Below are 21356 nucleotides of genomic sequence, written 5' to 3'. Positions count from 1 at the left end.
AGCGCAATTTCTCCAAGTCAAGAAAGAGACTGTCACAAAAGAGGAGGAGAGCGGAAAAAGAGAGCAGCAAGATACCTGCCTTTTTTCTCTCGCAAGTGCCTTATTTAAAAGACACAGGGCCTTGTGGAGAAGTATTCTTCCTTAAAATAGTGAGGACAAAAAAAAAAGCACAGACCTAGAAAGAGATACCAAGCAGCGATTTGAGAACAAATGAGGCCTGGTTGTATTCAAGAAATATGCTTTTTTATGTGCATCACTATTTTTTCAGTTTTGCTTGTCTGCCTTTAATGATGATATTTTGCAAAACTCCGAATTACATTCAGTGACAATGGTTTTTCATGTCCAGTGTCAACATTTTTTAAATGCTACTTTCTGGTTAAGTTTAAGGATAGATCAAGGTTATGGAAAATAAATTACGGTTAAGGCAAAGTTAGGGTTAGGCAACTAAAACATTTAGGCTAGGAAAGGTAGTGGTTAGAGTTACTAAAAAGGTTAATTGCATGTCTGTGACAGCACTTGAATTGAAATCTCTTTCGTAAATGTCAGACACGCTACACGCCCCTCCACGTCCACAACTTCGGCATCCTTCAATACACAACTTCCTACATTGGCACGAAATGTTGGCTTTGGATATAAATTATGAGGTGAAGATCAGCCAATATGGACATAATTCCAAGGGACACAGGGTTGATCTGTCTGTCACGTTTCCTGGATATCTAAAAAAAAGTACTTACCAATGGCTAAAGAAAATCTGATCAGTTTTTGTCGTAAACAGCACCACCATGTGGACATTTGTAAAACATTTTACCATTGCTAAAATCTAGATGACAAATACCAGAGCAATCCTGCAAGACTTTAACTATTTTACCTGTAGATGGTGGTACAGAAAGATTATAAATTGATATGGCAGATATGATTTTGATTGATGTAACTCAGTGGTCCAGACTCTAACTCACTTGAAATTTTGTACAAATCATTTTTGTACAAAGCTTTAATATGCCAAGACAGGATTTTGGTATTCTCCATACATCATGGCTTCCAGTTGTCAATCAGATTTCTTTTCACTGCGTATTTTAAAGCAGATCCAGATGCAGATTTTAAAATATTTTCTGTTACAATAACACATTTAGAGGATTGTGCAGCCCTGCACACTGAATGCTTTCTAGTTTAACATGAACTTCAGGGAAACTTTGTTCAAACCTGCTCACCTTTTAATGTTTGTGCACTGACATTTATGGCCAATTCTATTTAAATCACAATTATTGTCTCTTCCCTCACCCTGCAATGCAGTAAAGCATAACTTCAGCTGTGTAAGATCTGCTTTCCCAAGGCACCAACCTGGTGTGCACAAGTACAGTAATTTTCAAACATGCATGAAAACACACAGTATTGCACCACCAGGGGGAAAAACCCTTCTTTTTGTATTTGGGACCTCACCATGTATTTAAATCTAAATGCAGCATCCAGCACCATCTAGTTCTGTCGATAGGGCTCAAAATAATTCACTGTTCTTTCATTCACTGCCATGCTGACTCCACATCCAGCCTCTGCCACTAGCATTCAGGCAGAATTTTCTATTACCAATCTAATTGCATATTCCACCCTGACAAGAGCTCATTAAACCTTAATTATACACATGTTGTTTTCTACAAACATCTCCATTTGGGTCTCTCTGCCTTGTAATTGTTCAGGAGGGACAACCAGTTGAGATTTCACAGATTGAGAGTGAATAAGAGGGAGAGACAGCGAGAAAGAGAGGGAGAGAAAGAGAGGTAAAGGGAAAGAGAGAGAAAGAGAGAGAGGGAGAAGAGAAGGAAAAAATACCACAGAGAGAGAGAGAGAGGGAGAGAGAGAGAGAGGGAGAGAGAGAGAGAGAGGGAGAGAGAGAGAGGGAGGGAGAGAGGAGTGTCTGGAAGTAGGTCATGCCTCTCCATAAACAAGGCATGGTTTCTAAAATAATATACCCATCCAGTGGAAGTAATGCCAAACAACTGAGCGAATGTGGAGCTCATGTAATATTTACAGAGCACTAATACATAGATGGCAGGTCTTTTTCTCAGCAACCCCCCCACCCCTCCACCCTCCAACCCCCCCCCCCCCCCCTTTCCAAAGCCAGAGGTTTCTTTTTTTCATCTGCTTTTTTTCCTTCTTGCCATTTGAATTTCAGAGAAAGCCAACTACATTGATATGGCAGGGAGGAGGGGAGGTTGGACGGGTGTTAAGATGTTGAGTTCCCCTCACTTTCTTTCTCCCTTCTTTTTTTGCCTCTCCCCTCTCTCTCTCTCTCTCTCTCCCTTGCTCTCTCTCTCTCTTCTTCCTCCAACCATCGTTCTCTGCGCATTGGCTTTGGCTGTGATGTTTTTTTTTTTTTACACATTTGTTACATTTTAGCGAGGGAAAGTGGGCCTTAATCCAGACTCTTTGAGGCATGGGCGATGATATTACTGTGGAGAATCAGCCTTTTAAAGACTTCTTTAAACTCCAGCTGCTGCTGTAAGGTCACCAAGCACTTGTTCAACGTCGGGCCCAGCGTGATGCTTCTGGGCTCGGGACTAACTGGCTGTGTCGACTTCAGGCCAGACTTTCTGGGCTTTTGACAGAGCCTGGCTACTGCAAGAGGGAAAAGAGGAATACCTCTGCAGCATTTGTGCATGTCCAAGGCCTTGTGAGAAAAAAATACAGTTTGCTGATTATTATTACCTGATTTGGCAGCTAAGCTACTGGGTATATAGTTTAAATATTGATGAGTATATAGTATAATACTAATAAAGAGCATGTAAGGTCAGTAGCTTGAAGTCAAGTGTATGTTGAGTATTTGTGACTCACAAAAATAAAGAAATCTTCATGGTGTTGCTGAAACATATTCTGCATGTGGAAAATTATATCAACTATGACTGTAATTACACATATTAAACCAAAGCTGCATTGTACAGTTAATTGCCAATTCAATATTATTGTGTATCAACTTTAAGTGTAAACATAATATTCTTATATGAAGACATCATGTTATTATTTCACATTGTTTTACAAATGAATGACTCCAAGGAAACTGTAATCTAAAATTAACCTAAATTACCTATTGAAGTTTTTGTGTGAATATTGTGTGATGTATTAAGTGTAAACTTGATTATTTTAGATATAATTTTGAATAAATTTGCTACATCTTAATATATCTGAGAGTATGATCATTAATACTGTGATATTAATTTCAGTCATGTCACCTACTACACTGATTATTAGAGGTTTTACAAAAAGAAAACCTGATGTTTCATGATTTTTTACTCTGTATTTATATGGGTTATGTTCATGACACCTTCAAATTAGATTCTTTTGACAATTTGTGTCGGCATGAAATGAGATGTCTATCACCGACCATCCGGTGTCACCGCCACTTAGCACCCAAAAAGCATCAAGTGTCCAAGCTGAGCCTCTCAGTCATCGCTGGGGACCTCCTCAGCCTGTCACTGTTGACACTTACAGTATGCATCATTGATACCCACCCAGCAGTAGAAAATAAATAGCCTGCCATCAGATCCTTCCTGCTTTGCAATATTACAGTTATCTTGGCAATGTTTTGTTGTTGTTTTTTTTTTACAGCAGGCGTTTGTTTTGTGTCTCTGTTTCCTTTGTTTATTCAGTTGGTTAGTTAAAATATTCCATTCTTAGCACAATTACAGTGGAACATCACTCAGCTCTCACCAACATCAAACATGCTCACTGTACGGTGTGATGTGAGCCATGTCAAGATAAACAAACATGACATATTAAACTGGAAAATGAGTCACTCACTTATTATCTCAACAAAATAAATCTGGAAAACACTAATTATAACAACCTGAGCCTGATCCTGACTGATTCAACCCTGCTCTCTGGCTGTATGTATGAATGTACAGTGTGTGCGTGTGTGTATGTGTGTGTGTATGTGTATGTGTAGGTGTATGTGTGTGTGCGTGCGTGCGTGTATGTGTGTGTGTGTCTGTCTGTCACATTCTTCTTCTGCTGCTGCCTTAATAGGCAATCTCTTAGATATTCGCTACAGAATAGCGCTCATGCAATATTAATATCACACCAAAATATGGAAGCCCGAGCCCCCACTCTATCTCTCACTCCCTACATAATTGACTATGCAAGGCTCCAAATCAGCTTGGAAAAAGAAAGAAAGACACAGAGACAAAGCAGGAGAGAGGGATGGAGAGAGAGAGAGATAGAGAGAGAGAGAGAGAGAGGGACATGTAGAAACTAAGGGAAAGAGACAGAGGAAAAAGAGAAGGAATCCTTAGACGATCCTGTCATCTCTGCACTATAGTAGATTTTGAACCTTCACCTTATATCACTGTCAAGGCAGTGGAGCTAAAACAACAACAACAATAACAACGGTAGCTCAAACAGTTTGACTCTCTGCAAAGAATACGCTGTTGCTTATCCAACCTGAGCTAAAACAAACCTCCTTTCCAGTACAGTAGCTTTGGGTTTCGTTGTGCATTAACATCATTGTGTTTCAGTATTTTATTGTACAGATTCCTGTATTTCTAATACAGATTACGATAAAACTTGAACTTGAAAATGTGAAACCATGCATGCATGCATGCACCAGATAGGAGTTAACCCATTAAACCTCACTGACGTGTCAGAAGATCACTGAGTACAAAAACATGTTGTGCATCCAACCAGTGTTTTAACTCTCAACTTTATTTTGAATTCTAATGGAGATCCCAAACTTTCCATGGATACTAAATATGTCAAGATGAATTTGGGGGAAATGGATTTTAAATAATGCAAAAGACCTCCAGAATATTTCAGTTTGATGAAATGGTGCAGTCAAAAAAAACGTGGAGTATTGAGTTTGAAAATTTCAGTGTGTAAACATTTTATAGATTCAATGAAATATTGTAAAAAGAAAGACAGACTACATATGATACTGTCAACTAGTTTAGAATCAATTTTCTCATCTAACTCCTGGCAAGAGAGTATATAAGCATATTTACCAAAATGCCCAACTATTGCTTTAAATGGGACATATTATGCACATTTCCAAGTCTATATTTATATTCTGGGGCTCTACTGGAATATCTTTGCATGCTTTACAGTTTTAAAAAAAATCCTTATTTATCTTATACTGGCTCTTTATGCAGCCCTTCAGTTCAGCCTCGGTCTGAAACAGGCCATTTTAGCTTCTGTCTCTTTAAGGCCCCCCTCCCAGTGAACCCACGCTGTTCTAATTGGTTAGCTTCCAGAAGCTGCATCTCGGCAGACTTCTGTCCACTCAAAAGGTTACATTAAGGAACAGAAGTAGTGGATTTCACTTATTTTTTCTGGTTCTTTACTCGAAATGTCAACTTATCAAATACATCCGTACATATTCAGGCCCGAATCTGATCTGTAAAATGCGAGTGGAAAACGTGAACAACCCATGGAACAACCTTAGCGACAAAGACTATGAAATGGACGGCCGTTTGTGGGCATGCGAGAATGATCATCACAAGAAGGAAGTAGAGGTAACTTTGCAAACGAAGCATTCAGTGGAGGCTGAGGCCTGGGCTTTTGACTTGCAGCGAGCATTTTACATAGGTTCACTCAAGATTTGGACTTTTGACCATCTTTAACATAGACATCTGGCATCATAACAGTATAAAAATAACAAAATCACACAAATCCCTGTCCCCTTTAAGTATTTAGGTCAGTAAGAGATCAGTAATGTCTGTAATTCAGTAAGTTTGGTTTATTGTTCAGTCCTTTGGTATATGCTCACAGTCAATGCACTTAGTTTACACACACATTCATGCATTGTGAACATTACACAGTGTTCATTTGTGAGTTTGGGACAGATTCATATGAGCCAAAGAGCACTGCAATAAAGTGTATGTTCTATTTCAGGGCAGAGATTCTTTTCAAAGCCACTAATAAAACAAAAGTTCCCCTTATTCATGTACATGCAGGGATGGCAAGATCACGGAGGAGCACTGGGGGACAAGCCCTCTGAACGGAGCATTTTAAAAAATGAACTGTAGGCATTTAGAGTCGTAATAGATGTTGAAAGAAAGAAAAGAAAAAGGTTGCAGGGGCAGAGCTGGTGGTTAGGGGGAAGGGGAGGGGGGGGGGGGTGTGGGCAGTGCACCTTGACAGGAAACATAGAGGTGAGGAGCAGGAGTTGGAGGTTAGTTTGACAGAGAGAAAAGAAATGGTGGTGGTAGTGGTGGTGGAAGAGGTAGGGGGGTGGGGAGAGGGGGGTTGGGGGGGGAGTGTGCTGCTGCGGAAGTGCCAAGCCCACTTTTAACTGAACCAAGGGTGAGTGACGGTGGGGTGAGGGAGGGAGGAGGGGCAGAGATAAAGATCAGGGGAAAATAAAAGGGGTGTGCAGGGGAAGGAAGAGGGGAGGAAAGAGAGGATGGGTGAGAGGAGCTGGGGGGGTGAGAAGGGGGAGAGGGATGGGGGGTGGGGGGGGGGGTGGGGGGGACCTACTGCACCTTGACACTTGCTCTCACCGCAGCACCTGATAAGTGCAATGGAAAAACGTCTGGTTTCCTCCTGCATGTTAAGTGGTTTATGTTCTCCTCCACTCCATGCAGCCTGTAGCTACAGTCTGCTACTGTACTGACGCTACACCCAGGTAATAACAGACAAAAGGAAATGACAGAAAACCAAAGAATGAAAAAAAATAGCACATATTGTCTCCTCTTCTGCTTTGCCCTGAATTTTTTTTTTTTTTTCGGAAATTCTAATCTGTGCTAGAGATGTAATCTTTAAATTGTTGCTGAACCAAAACAACTAGATAATTTAGAAATTTCCCTTCCCTCACACTGTTTATCCATCATTTTTAACGTGTCGGTCTTCATTTTACAAACAACTCCTGCATAAAGCTTTAGATGTAGAATTTAATTTGCACAACAGAGGATCAGATGAAAGTGCATATATATCTTTACTACCTCACGCATGTCCTGACAAGGAACTCATTCCCATGATTTGTAAGTGCGTCTCTCCACCGAACAGCATTAACAATATTCACTTTAGATAACATATGATTCCAGGCCCTGAGAGAGGATGGGTTTCTTAGAAATGCTTTGTTAGCACTCTCCCCCTTGATAAATGATTTAGGACATGTGGCCTGAGACATCAATACAATCTCTGTTGTAATTAAAAAAGGTGTGCACCAACAATATTACACAGCTTTTGCTTTGTCTGTCTCTGTCTCTCTCTCTCTTTCTCTCTCTGTCTCTCCCTCTCCTCCTCACTCACCCACTCTTCCTCTCACTGAGCCCTGGAGCAGTGAAGAGATAATTCAAAAAGCACTTGCATGGAGTGAAACATGAAAAAGGGAGACATATGAAATTAAATTCTCTCTTTTCAGTCTATTGTTCTTTCATTTTCTCTCCTTTGTTACATAAATGCATAAATGCATAAAAGCAAGCCAAGCTAGATTCTAATTATGATTTACACAATACTAAAAGATTTCTTTTTTATTTTATTAAAAAATGAAAGAAAGGTTTTACAAACAGTAGACTAACTGTTCCAGCACTTTGTGAAAGTCAAAGTACTGCAAGTGCTGCATCACTAAACTTCAATAAACTTCTTTCTTTCTCCAAGCATCCTAATGAAAAATTATATAATAAAATAATGGGAAAATGAGACTTTGATGTCCCAATACAGCTGCTATACAACAAAAGAAGTAGAAAAAAGGGAAAATCACCAAAATATTAGAATTTTTATAACTAATAGATACATTAACATTAGCCCTTTCTTTTTTTAAACCTAAAACAAGTCTGAAGTAGAGGCACTGCATCCAGAAAGCCACACATTTCTTTGTTCTGCACAAACATACAGTAGGAAGCAGTCGGTTGGCCTATCAGCTGCAGCAACATGCTTTTGCGAGAAGCTACCAGGCAAATACCGCACAAACCACCAAGTCAGACGGGTGCTTTATTGGGAGCCTTGTGGTGGCCAATGATGGTTTGGGGATGGGGGACTGAGCAGATCTATCAGAGTGAGCGTGGGAAGACGACACGGTTAAAGGATGAGGAAGAGGTCATGGCAGCTGAGGATGACGCTAAGTTTAACTTTGGGTTGTATTGTTTCCTGGTCATGATTTAAGTCTAGATATTGTTGATTGTCCTTAGCAGTTGTTCCAGTGTCGAAGCTTTCTATCATGGGTCAAGAACCCCTGGTTATTCTATGTCTAAGGCAGGGAAGAGAAACTTTAACCCATGAAATATTACAAATGTACAAGTTTGCATTGTTGCTGCTCAGGTTTACAGGTTAAATGTGGCGTGTAGATACATGTAGGCATAGATGAGACCAAGGGGTGAGGAAGCAAAGGGTGAGGGGGGGGGGCTAGAAGACATGAGTCTTACCCCAGTAGAGGGCAGTCTCTTGCCGTCAGGGTTCGGGCGCATGGGCAGGGAACTGTAGAGTCTCACACCTCGATCGGCAGCACCGTATCTGTTCTGAGAGGGGAGAGAGACACAGAGACATTTTAAGTATATTCTCTTGCTTGCACTCTAAAACTTAGCACAGATGAAGGACTACTGATAACATCACAGTAAAGAGATCCAGATTTTAGTTAAATTTGTTTCAAAGTGCATTAGTTTGAAAGTTTTAAACTCCAGTACTGGAATCAGTTCCAAAGATCCAAAGATGAGGGATCATACAGTACAGCCATTGTGCATGCTGTAGTTCTGTTCACTGTCCTCATTTGAGTTTTTGTGTGATTTTTGTGTTAGTTTCATACATTTCCGCCAAGTCAGAGAGCCTGCACATTGGCTGCCATGTTAAATCACATCACCTCATGGTGATGTACCACACATAATAACTGGATAAGGGAGGTTCAGCAGCGGCACTAATGGAACTAAGCTGTTGTGATCATAGCCAGGGTTCCTGCGCTCCACTGTACTCTACTGACTCCATTTTTCTATACATTACACAGCTGATAATTACAGTGTAAAGGGTCCTAAGCCTGCTGTCTCCTCCCTTCACTTCCCTGTGTGGGTTTCAACCTGTAGGAATGGTAGCAAAGCCCTCAGTACTTGGGAAGCTAATGATTTGCAACAAGTGGTCCCTGCCAGGGAAAGACAGTACAGCTCAGTGGGGTTCACACTGTGGCCCACAGCCGCAGCAGGGGTACATCCCAAGATTCACTTCAAATCTCACTCTCTGTATCTCACACATTGTCTTCAACTCTCTCCTCGCTTCAATCTCAACTATATACATCTCACTGCACCTTGATATTCTGTTATTCTCACATTAACATCTCTGTTCAGTTACATCTGGTCATCTGATTTGTACAACAGTGATAACCTGCTGTGTGTGTGTGTGTGTGTGTGTTAATTGATAAAATGAGTTCCTTTTCTCTCAGGTGTTTGAGAGATTATTTTTACATCTGTGCTCTGCTGTGTTAAAACAAAAATTACCACCATTGATGTGGAAACTGGTTTGTTGTGAATAAGAGTATGAAACATGAATTTATATTTGGAAATGACTATGAATGCAGCCCGCTAAGTCTAGTGCGTAATGGCTTTTCCACTCTTGATCCATACAGCGTCCTAATGAGGACAAGATGTAGATTATTGAGGGAAAAAAAAAACCCACATTGCAACAATCTAGAACAGATATCACATTATCTCTCTCACTCACACTTACTCTTTTACTTTCTTTGCTCTTTCGGCTTCTTCTTTTTAACATTCATTCTGTCACCTCACCAACCGCACACACACACACACACACACAAGAATGTATGCACACAAAAACACCCAGACACACATGCAATCAGACAGACACAAAAGCGTTCAAGGACAGGGATTCAGATTGCTATGCATTGAGACATGCAGTATTTAACAACTGAGTGAGAAAAAAATCTCTCAACTAACCAAAACTGGCCCTGCCTTTCATTTCTTGTCAGTCACATGGTACAGGCAAACATGCATCCTATGCACACGAGTATAGCAGCCCTTGCCTTTAAAGTGGAACTTCTATAAACACACCTTTGCAGATTGTGTTTATGTGCCTAAATGCGTAGTGATTACCATGCAGTGAAACCCACAAGCAATGTCTGCAAAAGCGTACATAACATATTCAAGAAAAACAGTAGCAAGCTCAAAGAGCATGATTTATACCCTATAAGCAGCCTTCTATGCAGAGCAGTGTGTGTATTAACAGTATGCTGATCCAATGGTGTAGGCCTATATCATAGACTGTATACAGTACAGGCAATCCCCTGAGGCAGACTGAGAATACTTGCTGTGTAAGGTTTTGATTTCCTGTGCTCATTATGAAAGGTGAAAACAGATGAGTAGACAGCAGTGGCCATCTTGTCGATATAGTTCGCATAATGATGATGCAGCATTATTAAAGAGAACTCTCATTTACAACTTTCCTCGGCGACTGTGCTGTCCTGACAAACAGCAACCTGAAAAACAGGAGCAGCCAGTGTGTAACTATTTTTTCAAGATATTTATGAAATGTGCATTTAAAGTTTTCTCAGATTCAAACAATTTGATGAGTTGTCTTGTGGTAGTTCTTTCTGCATTCATTGATCGGAAGTGAAACCATGTTATTATAGGTCATAATCAGCAACATGACCCAGTAAGTTGCTCTTGCACATTGTCTAGACAGACATTTCTTTTTCCTTCCACCTTGCAGAGGAGCTACTGTACACTAACTCCATCTCTCACTGGAGACTTTTCCTTTTGTGGCTTGTTAGGTAGCTTGCCAGCATCGCAGCTAAATGAATTCCTCGCAGAATAGCTGCTTTAGCCAGCGAAGGAGCCACAGTAAGTGAATGTTTGATATTTCTCCAGTGTGCCAGGCTAATCTGGCCCTGTGGCATGCCATTACGGGGCTAATAACAGCTGTCTGCGGCCTGGAGGGGACACAAGCAGGCCTGGCTGCGCTAACTGGCCCTGACAGACTCATTAGGAGTGCTGGCACCCAGAACAGCAACAGCCAAACTCCTCACATTTCCTTGCTGGCTCACAACAGTTTGCAAGTGCAAGAAGCATTGTTCTCTACACTTGTTCTCTGACACCTTTCTTTTGTTTTCTGGTCCTCACTTCAGATGCTCTCACCCCTGTCACCTCACTTTCACTTTCTGGCTGGCTTTGGGTTTCTGTGTTCTGTGTTACATCTACCAAAACCAGATGCTGCCAGCCGTTTACCATCTCTGCTCAACACTATGTAACCTCTTATTCTTTTCTCTAATCTCAGCCACCTACACTTTAGTTCCGACCAAAATAGAGCACAAGGCAGAGTTCACTTGTTTGTTCACAGTGCTGTAATCCTCCCTGATAAAAGTTTAAATAAATCGATACATGAAAAAATAACTTTGTAAGTCAGTTTCTAACTAACTTTGGTGTGCAGCCACAGGAAGATGCTGCACCACACCAGGAAGAGGCTGGCATCCTCTGAACCTTGTATCAGTTACTGTAGCCGGGCCTGTTTGAGGACAAGAGGGACTTCCCCAGGCAGACAGCAAAAGCAAACATTGGCCTGTCGCTTGGCAGGGCCGAGCCAATCGGTACAAGCAGAGCAGGCAGACAATAAACACAGAGAGCCAGTGGTGGTCGTCTGTATGTACAACCATTAACAATAGGGGGAGGGATACAAGTTGGGCTGTGATATGCACTCTCTCATTCCTCCTCCATGTGACAAAAACTTTTATACTTGCATAGAGATTTATTCAGACATGATACTGCCTGCACTGATGCACATGACAGACTCAGATTGCGTCTGACACGAGTGAAATAGTATATCTGCTAGGACAAGATGAAGTGTGATGCTGCAGGTTTCAAACTATAACAAGTAACTGAAAACCTACTGATTAAGAGGCAAGTTTTTATCAGCCAATATCAAATTATCACATATATTAATATCAACATGTATACTAACGGATATGAAAACTTTAATTTCCACAATAAAACATTTACTAGCAGCATTTTTGTATATATTTGACACAAAACGCCAAACATCTCAGACATGTCATTTATGAGGATTTGCTGCTGTTATTGGTGATAGTAAATTCAAAATGTGTCAATTGTAGACAGTGGTTGAACAAAATAGCAATCTGAGGATATACAGTATCTTGTTCAGATACTATATATATCAGATATATCTATGTTTGCTCATGTTTTTATGTAAAATAGAAGAAGGGGAAAAAAAGAAAATATATTGTTATCAGATATCTGAAGTATCAATATCCACTAAAATCTAATATCTGTCCGGTTCTATCATTTAATAATAAATCCATCATCTTTATTTTTCTCCAAATCAGAAGCTTACCAAAGCACAGTAAGCACTGCAGTACATCTACTCATTAAATATCAACGTTGGCTTTGCCTTTTTATAGGCTGTGTTGCCGGGGCACTGTAAAGCCAAAGGCACAGCTGTGGGGGTATAGTTACCTGTAACGTTAGCTGTTGCATGTTATATTATTTACACAGATCTGGACTTAATGGAACACATGTGTGTCTGTAGCCGACATTCTTCCCAGATTAGCTGAAAGGCCTGCACACATCGGACTCCACCGATGAGAGGAATGCGAGGCCTCGACCGGCACATGGGGAAACCTAATCACTCTATGGTATACAGTACTTACATACACAAAGTAATGTATGCACACACACAGCCATGCATGTACATACATACAATGTTTATACATTACAGAGACAGTGCCTCATACTGTATGTACAGTATGCACTCAACAATGCATGTACGCTGACATCCGATGATCAATAATACAAAACATTACTCTCAATCCAAATAGCCACTCAGTCCCTACACAGTTCAATTCTGCTCCCTTTAGGGCTGTTGTAACTGATAAAACACATTATCCTGTCAATTCTGTTGCATAAACATATTACATAATATCAGTCAGATTTTTAGCAGTGGTGGTCTAAGAGTCAATATCAGAGCATGAATCACTTTTTCAGTGGTTTTTAGAGACTTTAGTCTGAGACAAACCCGACTACAGTGTGTTACAATGGTTTGCATATTGCATTGTGATGAATCATTTTCCTTCATAAACCTTTCACTGAATGTCATATTTAATTTGACTACAGATGATTCAGTTATTATTTCTGTCACGCTTTACATGTGATTTTCATAATTTTGAGCTTTAGTATTATATGTTTAAACAAAAGCTAAATCTTTTATACTTCTAAATCTTTAATACTTATAAATTATACTTGAATTAAAATAATAAATCACTCAGACTTATAATGATTTTAAGGCTTCTCAACTTCACGGAAACATTTTTTTCTTTGCAGGGACTCGGGAGGGATTCAATGACATCTTTTGATGTTAATTTATCCACAGAATCTCTGCCACCATCTGTGAGTTCTAGCCTACAGACATTGAAGACACTGACAATTAAGTGTTGTTTATTTCAAAGGGAAGGACAGACTTTAACCATATCTCAGAAACTATAATATATGAGCAGAGAAGGAACTTGAAACTACTGAAATGTGGCTCAAGGTTCATGTATAGTTACTCAGTTGCACTCCTTTGTACAAAGAACACTGTACTAGTGTGATATAGTTAATCAATACATAGCATTGATGTATTATGCAGTATGTAGTATTTTTTAGAGCTGCAATGATTAGTCGATTAACTGATTAACGGATTATTTGATAGAGAGAAAAATACATATTTTGATGATCAGCTAATCGTTTTAGTCATTTTTTAAGCAAAAATGCTTAAATCTGTTGGTTGCAGCTTCCCAAACGAATTATATTTTATAGACAAAACAATCTATTAATCAAGAAAATAACTGGCAGATTAATCGATGATAAAAATAATCGTTAACTGCAAAACAAGTATTTTTGTTAAATTTTCAGTAAATAGCCATGATTTTGTGTTAAGATGGCACCAACGGGACACTACGCAGAGATGAATGAACATAACATAATTCATTTTTATGTAATTAATTTGACAACTAAAAAAAACATATCATTCATTTCCAGCTACCTGCAGTGAGAGACACACACTGATGAGTTGTGTGTGTGTGTGTGTGTGTCTGTGTGTCTGTGTGTCTGTGTGTGCGAAAGAGATGTCAACTAAGGCCTAAGCAGCTCGACCATAACCAGGACATGAACTCAGGGGCTACCTGCCTCGGGCCACTACTGACACTCATACTACTGATCACACCATTGGGAATATCCAGCCAACGGCAGGGTTTGAGCCGTGGCTATTTATAGCTGACTGCAGTCACCCTCCATCCATACATAGTGTACACACATATGTGTTTGCATGTACGTACATGCTCATGCTTGGGATTCTATGGTGGGAACAACTGACTGTATAATAACCATTACAATTCGAATTTAATTTAGCAGCTTTGCTTTGTGTCATGTCTCTTTTCTTCTCTTGTCTCTTGTCCTCGTCTGCTCTCTATCACTTCTCACTGTGCCGCCACCCTTCCTCTTGCTGCCTTATCTTTTATTTATATATTTCTCCAATCGTTTTTGTTGTTTCACTAGTCAACACAGATTATAATTTACACAAAACATCAGCTGTAGATACTCAAATTGAACCTTTGACATCAATCTGCGTATTCATCTGTACTTATCTCTTCTATTCCTTTTCTCTACATTCTCAGTCTCGGCATTTCCAGAAATGAGTATGATGTGTTAAAATGCAAATACTGCACATACCCAGTGTGTGAAAAGTGAGAGAATTAGGTTTCCTCTTCCCACAGAACATTACATAGAAGAGACACAACTTGAAGCGTGTGGAGGTCACATTTGCATTTGACTGTGGCAAACCAGGTTTAATTTGTAACTCAACTCATGCCATGATGTTTTCTACTATAGATACCAGAAAACCTCATTTCAAACAGTAACAATATTGTGGTAGTTCTTTCCCTTCACCAGAGGTGCTGCATTTGTCGAAACTTGACCCATTACCGAATCCTTTTAGGTAATTGTGCTATTTTTAAGAAATACGAGTGAAAGTGGAGCATCTGCAACATAGTTTGGCTTCCCGACTTTGTGCTCATTTCACAAACTTTTATGACACCGCTGCACTCCTTTCTCTTCCCCAGCTCTTTCTTGTTCTTTCTAACTTGACTTTGTGTGTCTACCTGCTACAGAGGGCTGTCGCAGAAAGTAGATTCTGTATCTGCCGGAGCAACAATGTAGAGCTTGGCTGCTTGCTTTCAGGTGTGGGGCTTGATATGAAATTCCCCATCTAAAATTGTACCAAAGCTTAGCTGTTTAAGTACACTTGGCTGAGTGGATTATTGAGTGGATTAAATGCTGCCTTTTTGAACTCTCCACACAGGAAAATGGAATAAAAGTTATAGATGTAATTAAAGATTTTTCACCAGTCAATGGTCAAGTGCAGTTTGTTGTAGGAATCATCAAAGTGTAGAATTAAAGACTAAATTGGTTCAGTTAGAGTGAAAGAAAAAGTAATCAAGCTTCATCTACAGTGAAGCTGAATGTAGGGACGACAAGCAATCAGTTAATGAATTATGTACAGCATCGTATATACATCAAAGGCAGATCTCAGAAGATGCCACAAAGACCTCTGTAACACTACACCTCTTGCCAAGGATAACATGTACTGGAATCATTCCTGACGAGAGAAATTTGCTCGCTCTCCCTTCTGTCACTGTCTCTGTCACACACACACACACACACACACACACACACACACACACAGACACACACACGCACTTGCCCTTTGTATTGCGTTTGACACAAAAGCGAGGGAGAAGGAGCACATTAATAAAGTGCAGTCGGTGCCCTTGCTCTCTCTGAAACAGAGGGGAGAAAAGAAACTTTTTATTTTCATTTATCTGTTTTTGGTTATTTTTTTTCAAAACCCCCTCATCTTTTTTTATGAGGCGTTTCCTGAAGGCAAAACAACATGGTGTTACAACAACACTACTTACAACCAACAACTGAGAAGCAGAGCCAGCACCTCTGCTGTGCGCTGGCCACAACTAAGTGTGTTACAGGCAGACAACAGATGGTTGGGAGAAGATTTAGCTAATACAAAAGCAGGGGATTTTCTTTTTTTTTCCTTTTTTTAATACAAGTAGAAGCTGGGGAGAATAATTTCTGAACAAATTAGGATTGCTGAGGAGAGCAGGGACTCCCGAATGTCAAGTTGCACCTCTTCTGTGACTCTAATATTCTCATGTTTCCTTTAAAACAATTTAGCAAATATTCCATCTGTGTTGCATTATACAGCTTTAGATTTATTTATATTTAACATTACAGCAATAATGTTAGGACAGGAAAAAGTGCAGTCCTGAAAGGATTGGCTGATTATTTTAGTAGTGAGTAGTTGAAATGACAAATCAATTATCATTTATCAACAAAAAATACTAAACATTCTCTGTTTTTAGATTCTCAAATGTGAGGATTTGCTACCTTTCTCTGTTGTCTTTTATATTCTTATGTCTTATGTCTATATTATATGTTTTTTTATTTCTTTATCTCTTTTGTATTTTATATTGAACATTTTAGGGTTTTCACTGCATGTCAGACATAACAAGCATCACCTTGAGCTCTTATAATAGTCGTTTTTCACCGGTTTCTGACAATTTATGGACAAAAAAGTGTCTCGACAACTTTACAAGCATCAACTGTTACTGTTTTTGAAACTGTAATGAATTTGTAACATTAGGATGTGAGTCAGTATTTTAAAATGTCCCATTACAGTCAATAAGAATAAATATCATAACAAATAATTTTGACAACTTTGCTCATTTTCAGTTTAGATGCACTGACTTCAAATAACATTATTACTCTTATGAGATCTGAGCTGCAGAGGAAGTCGCTGTCTATGTTGGGCAGTCTTGTACAGTAAGTCAGCTTTGGCAACATATTTAGAAGTTCAATCACACAGAAGGAGAGAGAGAGGCAGCGAGGATAAGAAAAGACATGGCAGTAAAGACAGACAGTACAGAGAGTGAGCGAGATGGAGGAGGCAAGAAGGGAGAGAGAGAGAGAGAGAGAGAGAGAGAGAGAGAGAGAGATGGAGATAGAAAGATAGAGGGAGAGAGTTAGTTGAGAGTTGATATGCTGACTACAGGCAGTTGATTTGGTTTCAGAGAGCATTGTTACGGTGCTTTGAATTAATGCCTCCCAAAGAGTCCAATTGTGATTCTTGGGCTGTGCTGACAGAATATTTGACAGCCTAGGGTGAGCTGCTGATCTCAGCTGAATCCTCTGTTCTCTCTCTCTCTCTCTCTCTCTCTCTCTCTCTCTCTGTGAGTGTGTGTGTGTGTGTGTGTGTGTGTGTCTGTGTGCATGTGCGTATGGTTGATATCCAACACATTCACATACCTACACATGTTCAGATTGTGTGGATGTGCAAAACAGTCAAAACGCCCACACGAATATATGCACAGGCTCCTACACACACACACACACACACGGACACACATAGACAGACTGGACAGTGTGTGACACCAAGACTAAAATATGAGCCATCACATAAATCAAATCCTAAACGACTGTTCATTAAGTGCTACAAACAACCTGAGTATGCAAACAACTCGCGTAGGTGAATTGAGCACATTCACTTAATCAAGATGAAACAGTTTGACCAAGAGGCGTTTTTTCTTTTCTTTTCCCTGCAGGAAGCATGTTGTCCCTGCGGGCTGCTGAATAAATAAAAAAACACAGACAAGCCCAATGCTTCATTACAGTGATGGGAAGGGGAAAAAAAAGACGCTCCATCAAAATAAACCTGCTCCACTGTACTGGTTTAGTTTGACAGCAGCATGGCATCATGAAAAATCATTTGCTAAAATGTAATTCACAAACCTGCAGATACTGCAGATATATTAATTGTGTTCATCATGTTAAATCTCTTGATACCAAAAACAAGTTTATCAATTACAGTAAGATGAAGGTTTTGTTATAGAGGAATTGTAAGGCAATTGATTGTAAAAGCCATACAAAATAGAAAAATAATGTGTGTTTAATGATATGAGAGTGCGGAACTTTTGTCTCCCCCTTCTGGCAGTGAAAGTAATTACACAAACACTGTCAACGTCATCGCCACAGATGCTTTTTACTTGAGCCGGTCCCTGCAACGTGATGCAGTTGGGGGGCACTGAGGACAGACCACCTCAGTCAACAGTTGCAAACCAATCATTGCTGGTTGACATGGCTACCAGTGCGCCAACGCGGGAAAGTCGCCACAGACACTACATTTAAAAACTCTGATATACTGCGAAATACAGAGATATTTACCTGGCGCTGATAGGCTTAATCAGCATTGTGTGAACTCGTTTGGCGAGGGCTTGAATGTAACAGGCCTTCATTTATATGTAAAAGCCCCGCACTCCAGCTTTAACTCACTTGAGAACTGACTCCCTAAAGACAGGATGTGAGACTTAAAAGCAACACATAAAAGTCTTGGAACAACAATCAGAAAAAGCTTTGAATAGCCACACACCTTGAATATTTAATTATTATTAGGCTTGTAAACTGAAAGGACACTGTCTTTGTTAAAAAAACAAACAAAACAAACAAAACAATTAAAACAGCTTTAAAAGGAAAATATTCAAATTAGAGTTGAAATGTGAATCGACAAAAGAATAATCAGCAGCTATTTTTATAACTGATTGGGGGTTTTTTTCTACCTAAAATGTCAGACATTTGCTGGTTTCACACTCTAAAATGTGAGGATTTGCTGTTTTTCTCATTTTTATGTCACTGTAAATTCAATATCTTTGGGTTTTGTTAGTTGGACATAAAAAAAACCCAATTTGAATATATCACCTTTGGCTGTAGGAAACTATTTTTCACTATTCTCTGAAATTCAATAGACAAAACAGTTTATTTATCAAGAAAATAATAAGTAGCTTGACTGAAAATAAAAAAAAACAACTGTTAGTCGCAGCCCTGTTTCAAATGTTAAAGCAACTCTGACCACCTACAATAAATTCCCGTCACACATCAAACGGTGTAAAATGATTCAGATTTAGATTAGACGTATGAAACCCCCTTAATACTCTACATATACTGTATGACTTGCCACAAGTTATAAGAAAACTGGAATGAGATAAGTAACAGCAACTGGTAGATATTTATACTTTACAGTGAGTGTCCTTCCTCTCCCCTGTGTGAAACTGTCATTTTGTTAATTTGAGAACTTTGCTCACCACAGTAACAAGAAAAGTTTAGTATCAATGAGCCTCATTCACAAACAGCACATACGCACAAATCTGTACTTAAACCGTGCATATGAACGTTTTAAGCATAAATCCGGGATTCATCAATATGTTCTTACCTGAATTAGTATTCTGAATTTTTAGAACTGCCTTAAACTATGCGTATGCACAAATCATAAACGTCCCACAGTCTTAAAAAATTATAAAGTCAATATTTTTTTATATTAGATTGGGCAACATTTAAAAATGTCAAAATGCTAATAATACACGTTTTATTTACTAATTATAAAATGAATAGCTAAGACATTGTAATCCATAAATCATTATCGTAAATGTGATGAAATCAATATATTAAATTGTCCTGTTCCCACTTTTAGATGACAATAGCTTATATATCGGAGTTTCCATATTGGAATGTGACACCAATTAATTTCCCTCATTAGATTTGGCCATGATATATGCAGCTCTTTAACCAGCAGCCTGTTCAGTGTCCTCGCAGCCTAACAGTTCACTAGTGGCACAGGCAGGGGTGCTCTGCTTTCGGTACATCACAGCCTGTTGTGGACAGAGATGAAACACGATGCGCACCTGGTGCAGCAGTAGAGATTCATTTAGATCAATTCCACAGAGCTACACATTTAACAACTTTTTATTTTGTTACGTACATACTGCGTGGTAGTGGTGCAACAGGTATGCAGGCTGTATACAGGATTCACAATCGGGCTCCAAACGGTTGTGCTAATGACATGTTTACCAGCCAAATCTGCCTTTTCTGGCACTACTTCTGAAACTATTGTTTGCATTTCACTGGCGTAAAAGTTTTTTATCATGGCCCTCTTTGCAATGAGTGACAGCTCTCTCCACTGCTGCACCACTCCAACAGAGCTTTCCTTATATAGAGAAATGGGGCATGGTGGTACACTAATTACCGATAGCGGGCACGCGCCTGTCAATTTAGAATGATTCTGATTCACTAACATACGCACAGTGGTCAGAACATAATTGACCAGTGCGCATGTGTCATGAATCTGACAGTAATTTTGCATGTGCATTTATTTTGTGCACAGAGTTAAGACAATTTCTGTGCACATATTAGTGAATGAGACCCAATGTGATTATACAGTTTTTGTGTGTTGAATTTCTGAGAGGTTCCCACAGTGAAAACAGCAACATGTTTTCATAAATCTGGCCTTGAGGATGAGAAAGTAAACCTTTTATATGGATCCTTTTTCTGGAAAAAGCTCAGAAGCCAGTACTTCATTAAAATTAACTGGATGAAGAAGAGAAAAAAAAACAATGGGAAGATCAGGAGGCCGGAGACTCGCAGCCGACTGAAGAGTATAATTGTAATGCAGGTGTTGATTTCCTGAATGGATACTTCTCCTCTTTTCAGCTCTCTCTTCAGCCGTCCTCTTCTCCCTCTCTCTTTACCTCTGCTATCCATTTACAGCACCTCTCTGCCGTCTTCTCTCTCTGCCTTTACATCTTTCTCTCCATCTTGAGTGCTGTGCCTCACCCTAATTAGAAATTCCCCCTCCGACCAACTGAAATTGAATTGCCCATCATTTGCATAATGATAGCTCACCGGGCTGACGGCTGATTTACCATGAGATGAAATGTAGCAATCACTTAAGAGAGTGACCATGAGGGAGTGTGGGGGTGCAGGGGGGGAAGACACAGAGATAGAAAAGAGTGAGAATGTGAGGATGAAATGGGATCACAAAGATAGAAGAAACAGAGAGAAAGAAAGAGAGAAATCCGACAGGTATTTAGGTTATTGTCTCATACATCTATTTTGCTGGAAGGAAGGCTGTGTCCTCAATATGACAGCAACTGGACACAACAAGGACACATAAGGACGCTTATGTAACTCTGTTCCTCTTGTCAGTGCAAGTACTTCTGTCTTTGAATTATCATGAGCATATTATTTCATACAGAGTGCAGCAGAAATCCTGTATCCCCCAAATCCTAAATTGTATACTGATCTTTTCCTTCCTGATTTTGCATTATTTCCAATTTTCAATTTTACTCTTGAGTCATTAAAAAATTAACCCGACAGCCCCACAGTAGACCATTTCAAGTCACGAGCGTCACGTTTCCGAATGCAGTTTTTTGAAAACTGTAACTATGATTGGAAGGTCGTAGTTATGGTTACAGTTACGGTTACGGTTAATCATTATAATAACAACTGACTACGTGTGGGAAACTGGAACAGCAGTCAGACGTCTTTTTCCAG

At 39.6% G+C, this 21356-nt stretch overlaps 1 protein-coding gene across 4 annotated transcripts in view; it reads right to left on the bottom strand.

Annotated features, from left to right (window-relative positions):
• tox2 (TOX high mobility group box family member 2) overlaps positions 1-21356 on the bottom strand; it is a 95539-nt gene that overhangs the window by 51195 nt on the left and 22988 nt on the right. For all 4 annotated transcript variants that reach the window (XM_042406658.1, XM_042406659.1, XM_042406660.1 and 1 more), the window contains exon 2: positions 8346-8438. In XM_042406658.1, the coding sequence (XP_042262592.1) occupies positions 8346-8438 (93 nt within the window). The remainder of the gene's footprint in view (positions 1-8345; positions 8439-21356) is intronic.

Source organism: Thunnus maccoyii, chromosome 3 (assembly GCF_910596095.1).
Source record: "Thunnus maccoyii chromosome 3, fThuMac1.1, whole genome shotgun sequence".
Taxonomy (NCBI): Eukaryota; Metazoa; Chordata; class Actinopteri; order Scombriformes; family Scombridae; genus Thunnus; species Thunnus maccoyii.
Note: the sequence above shows the minus strand (reverse complement) of the source record. Positions and strands in the feature narration are given on the sequence as shown.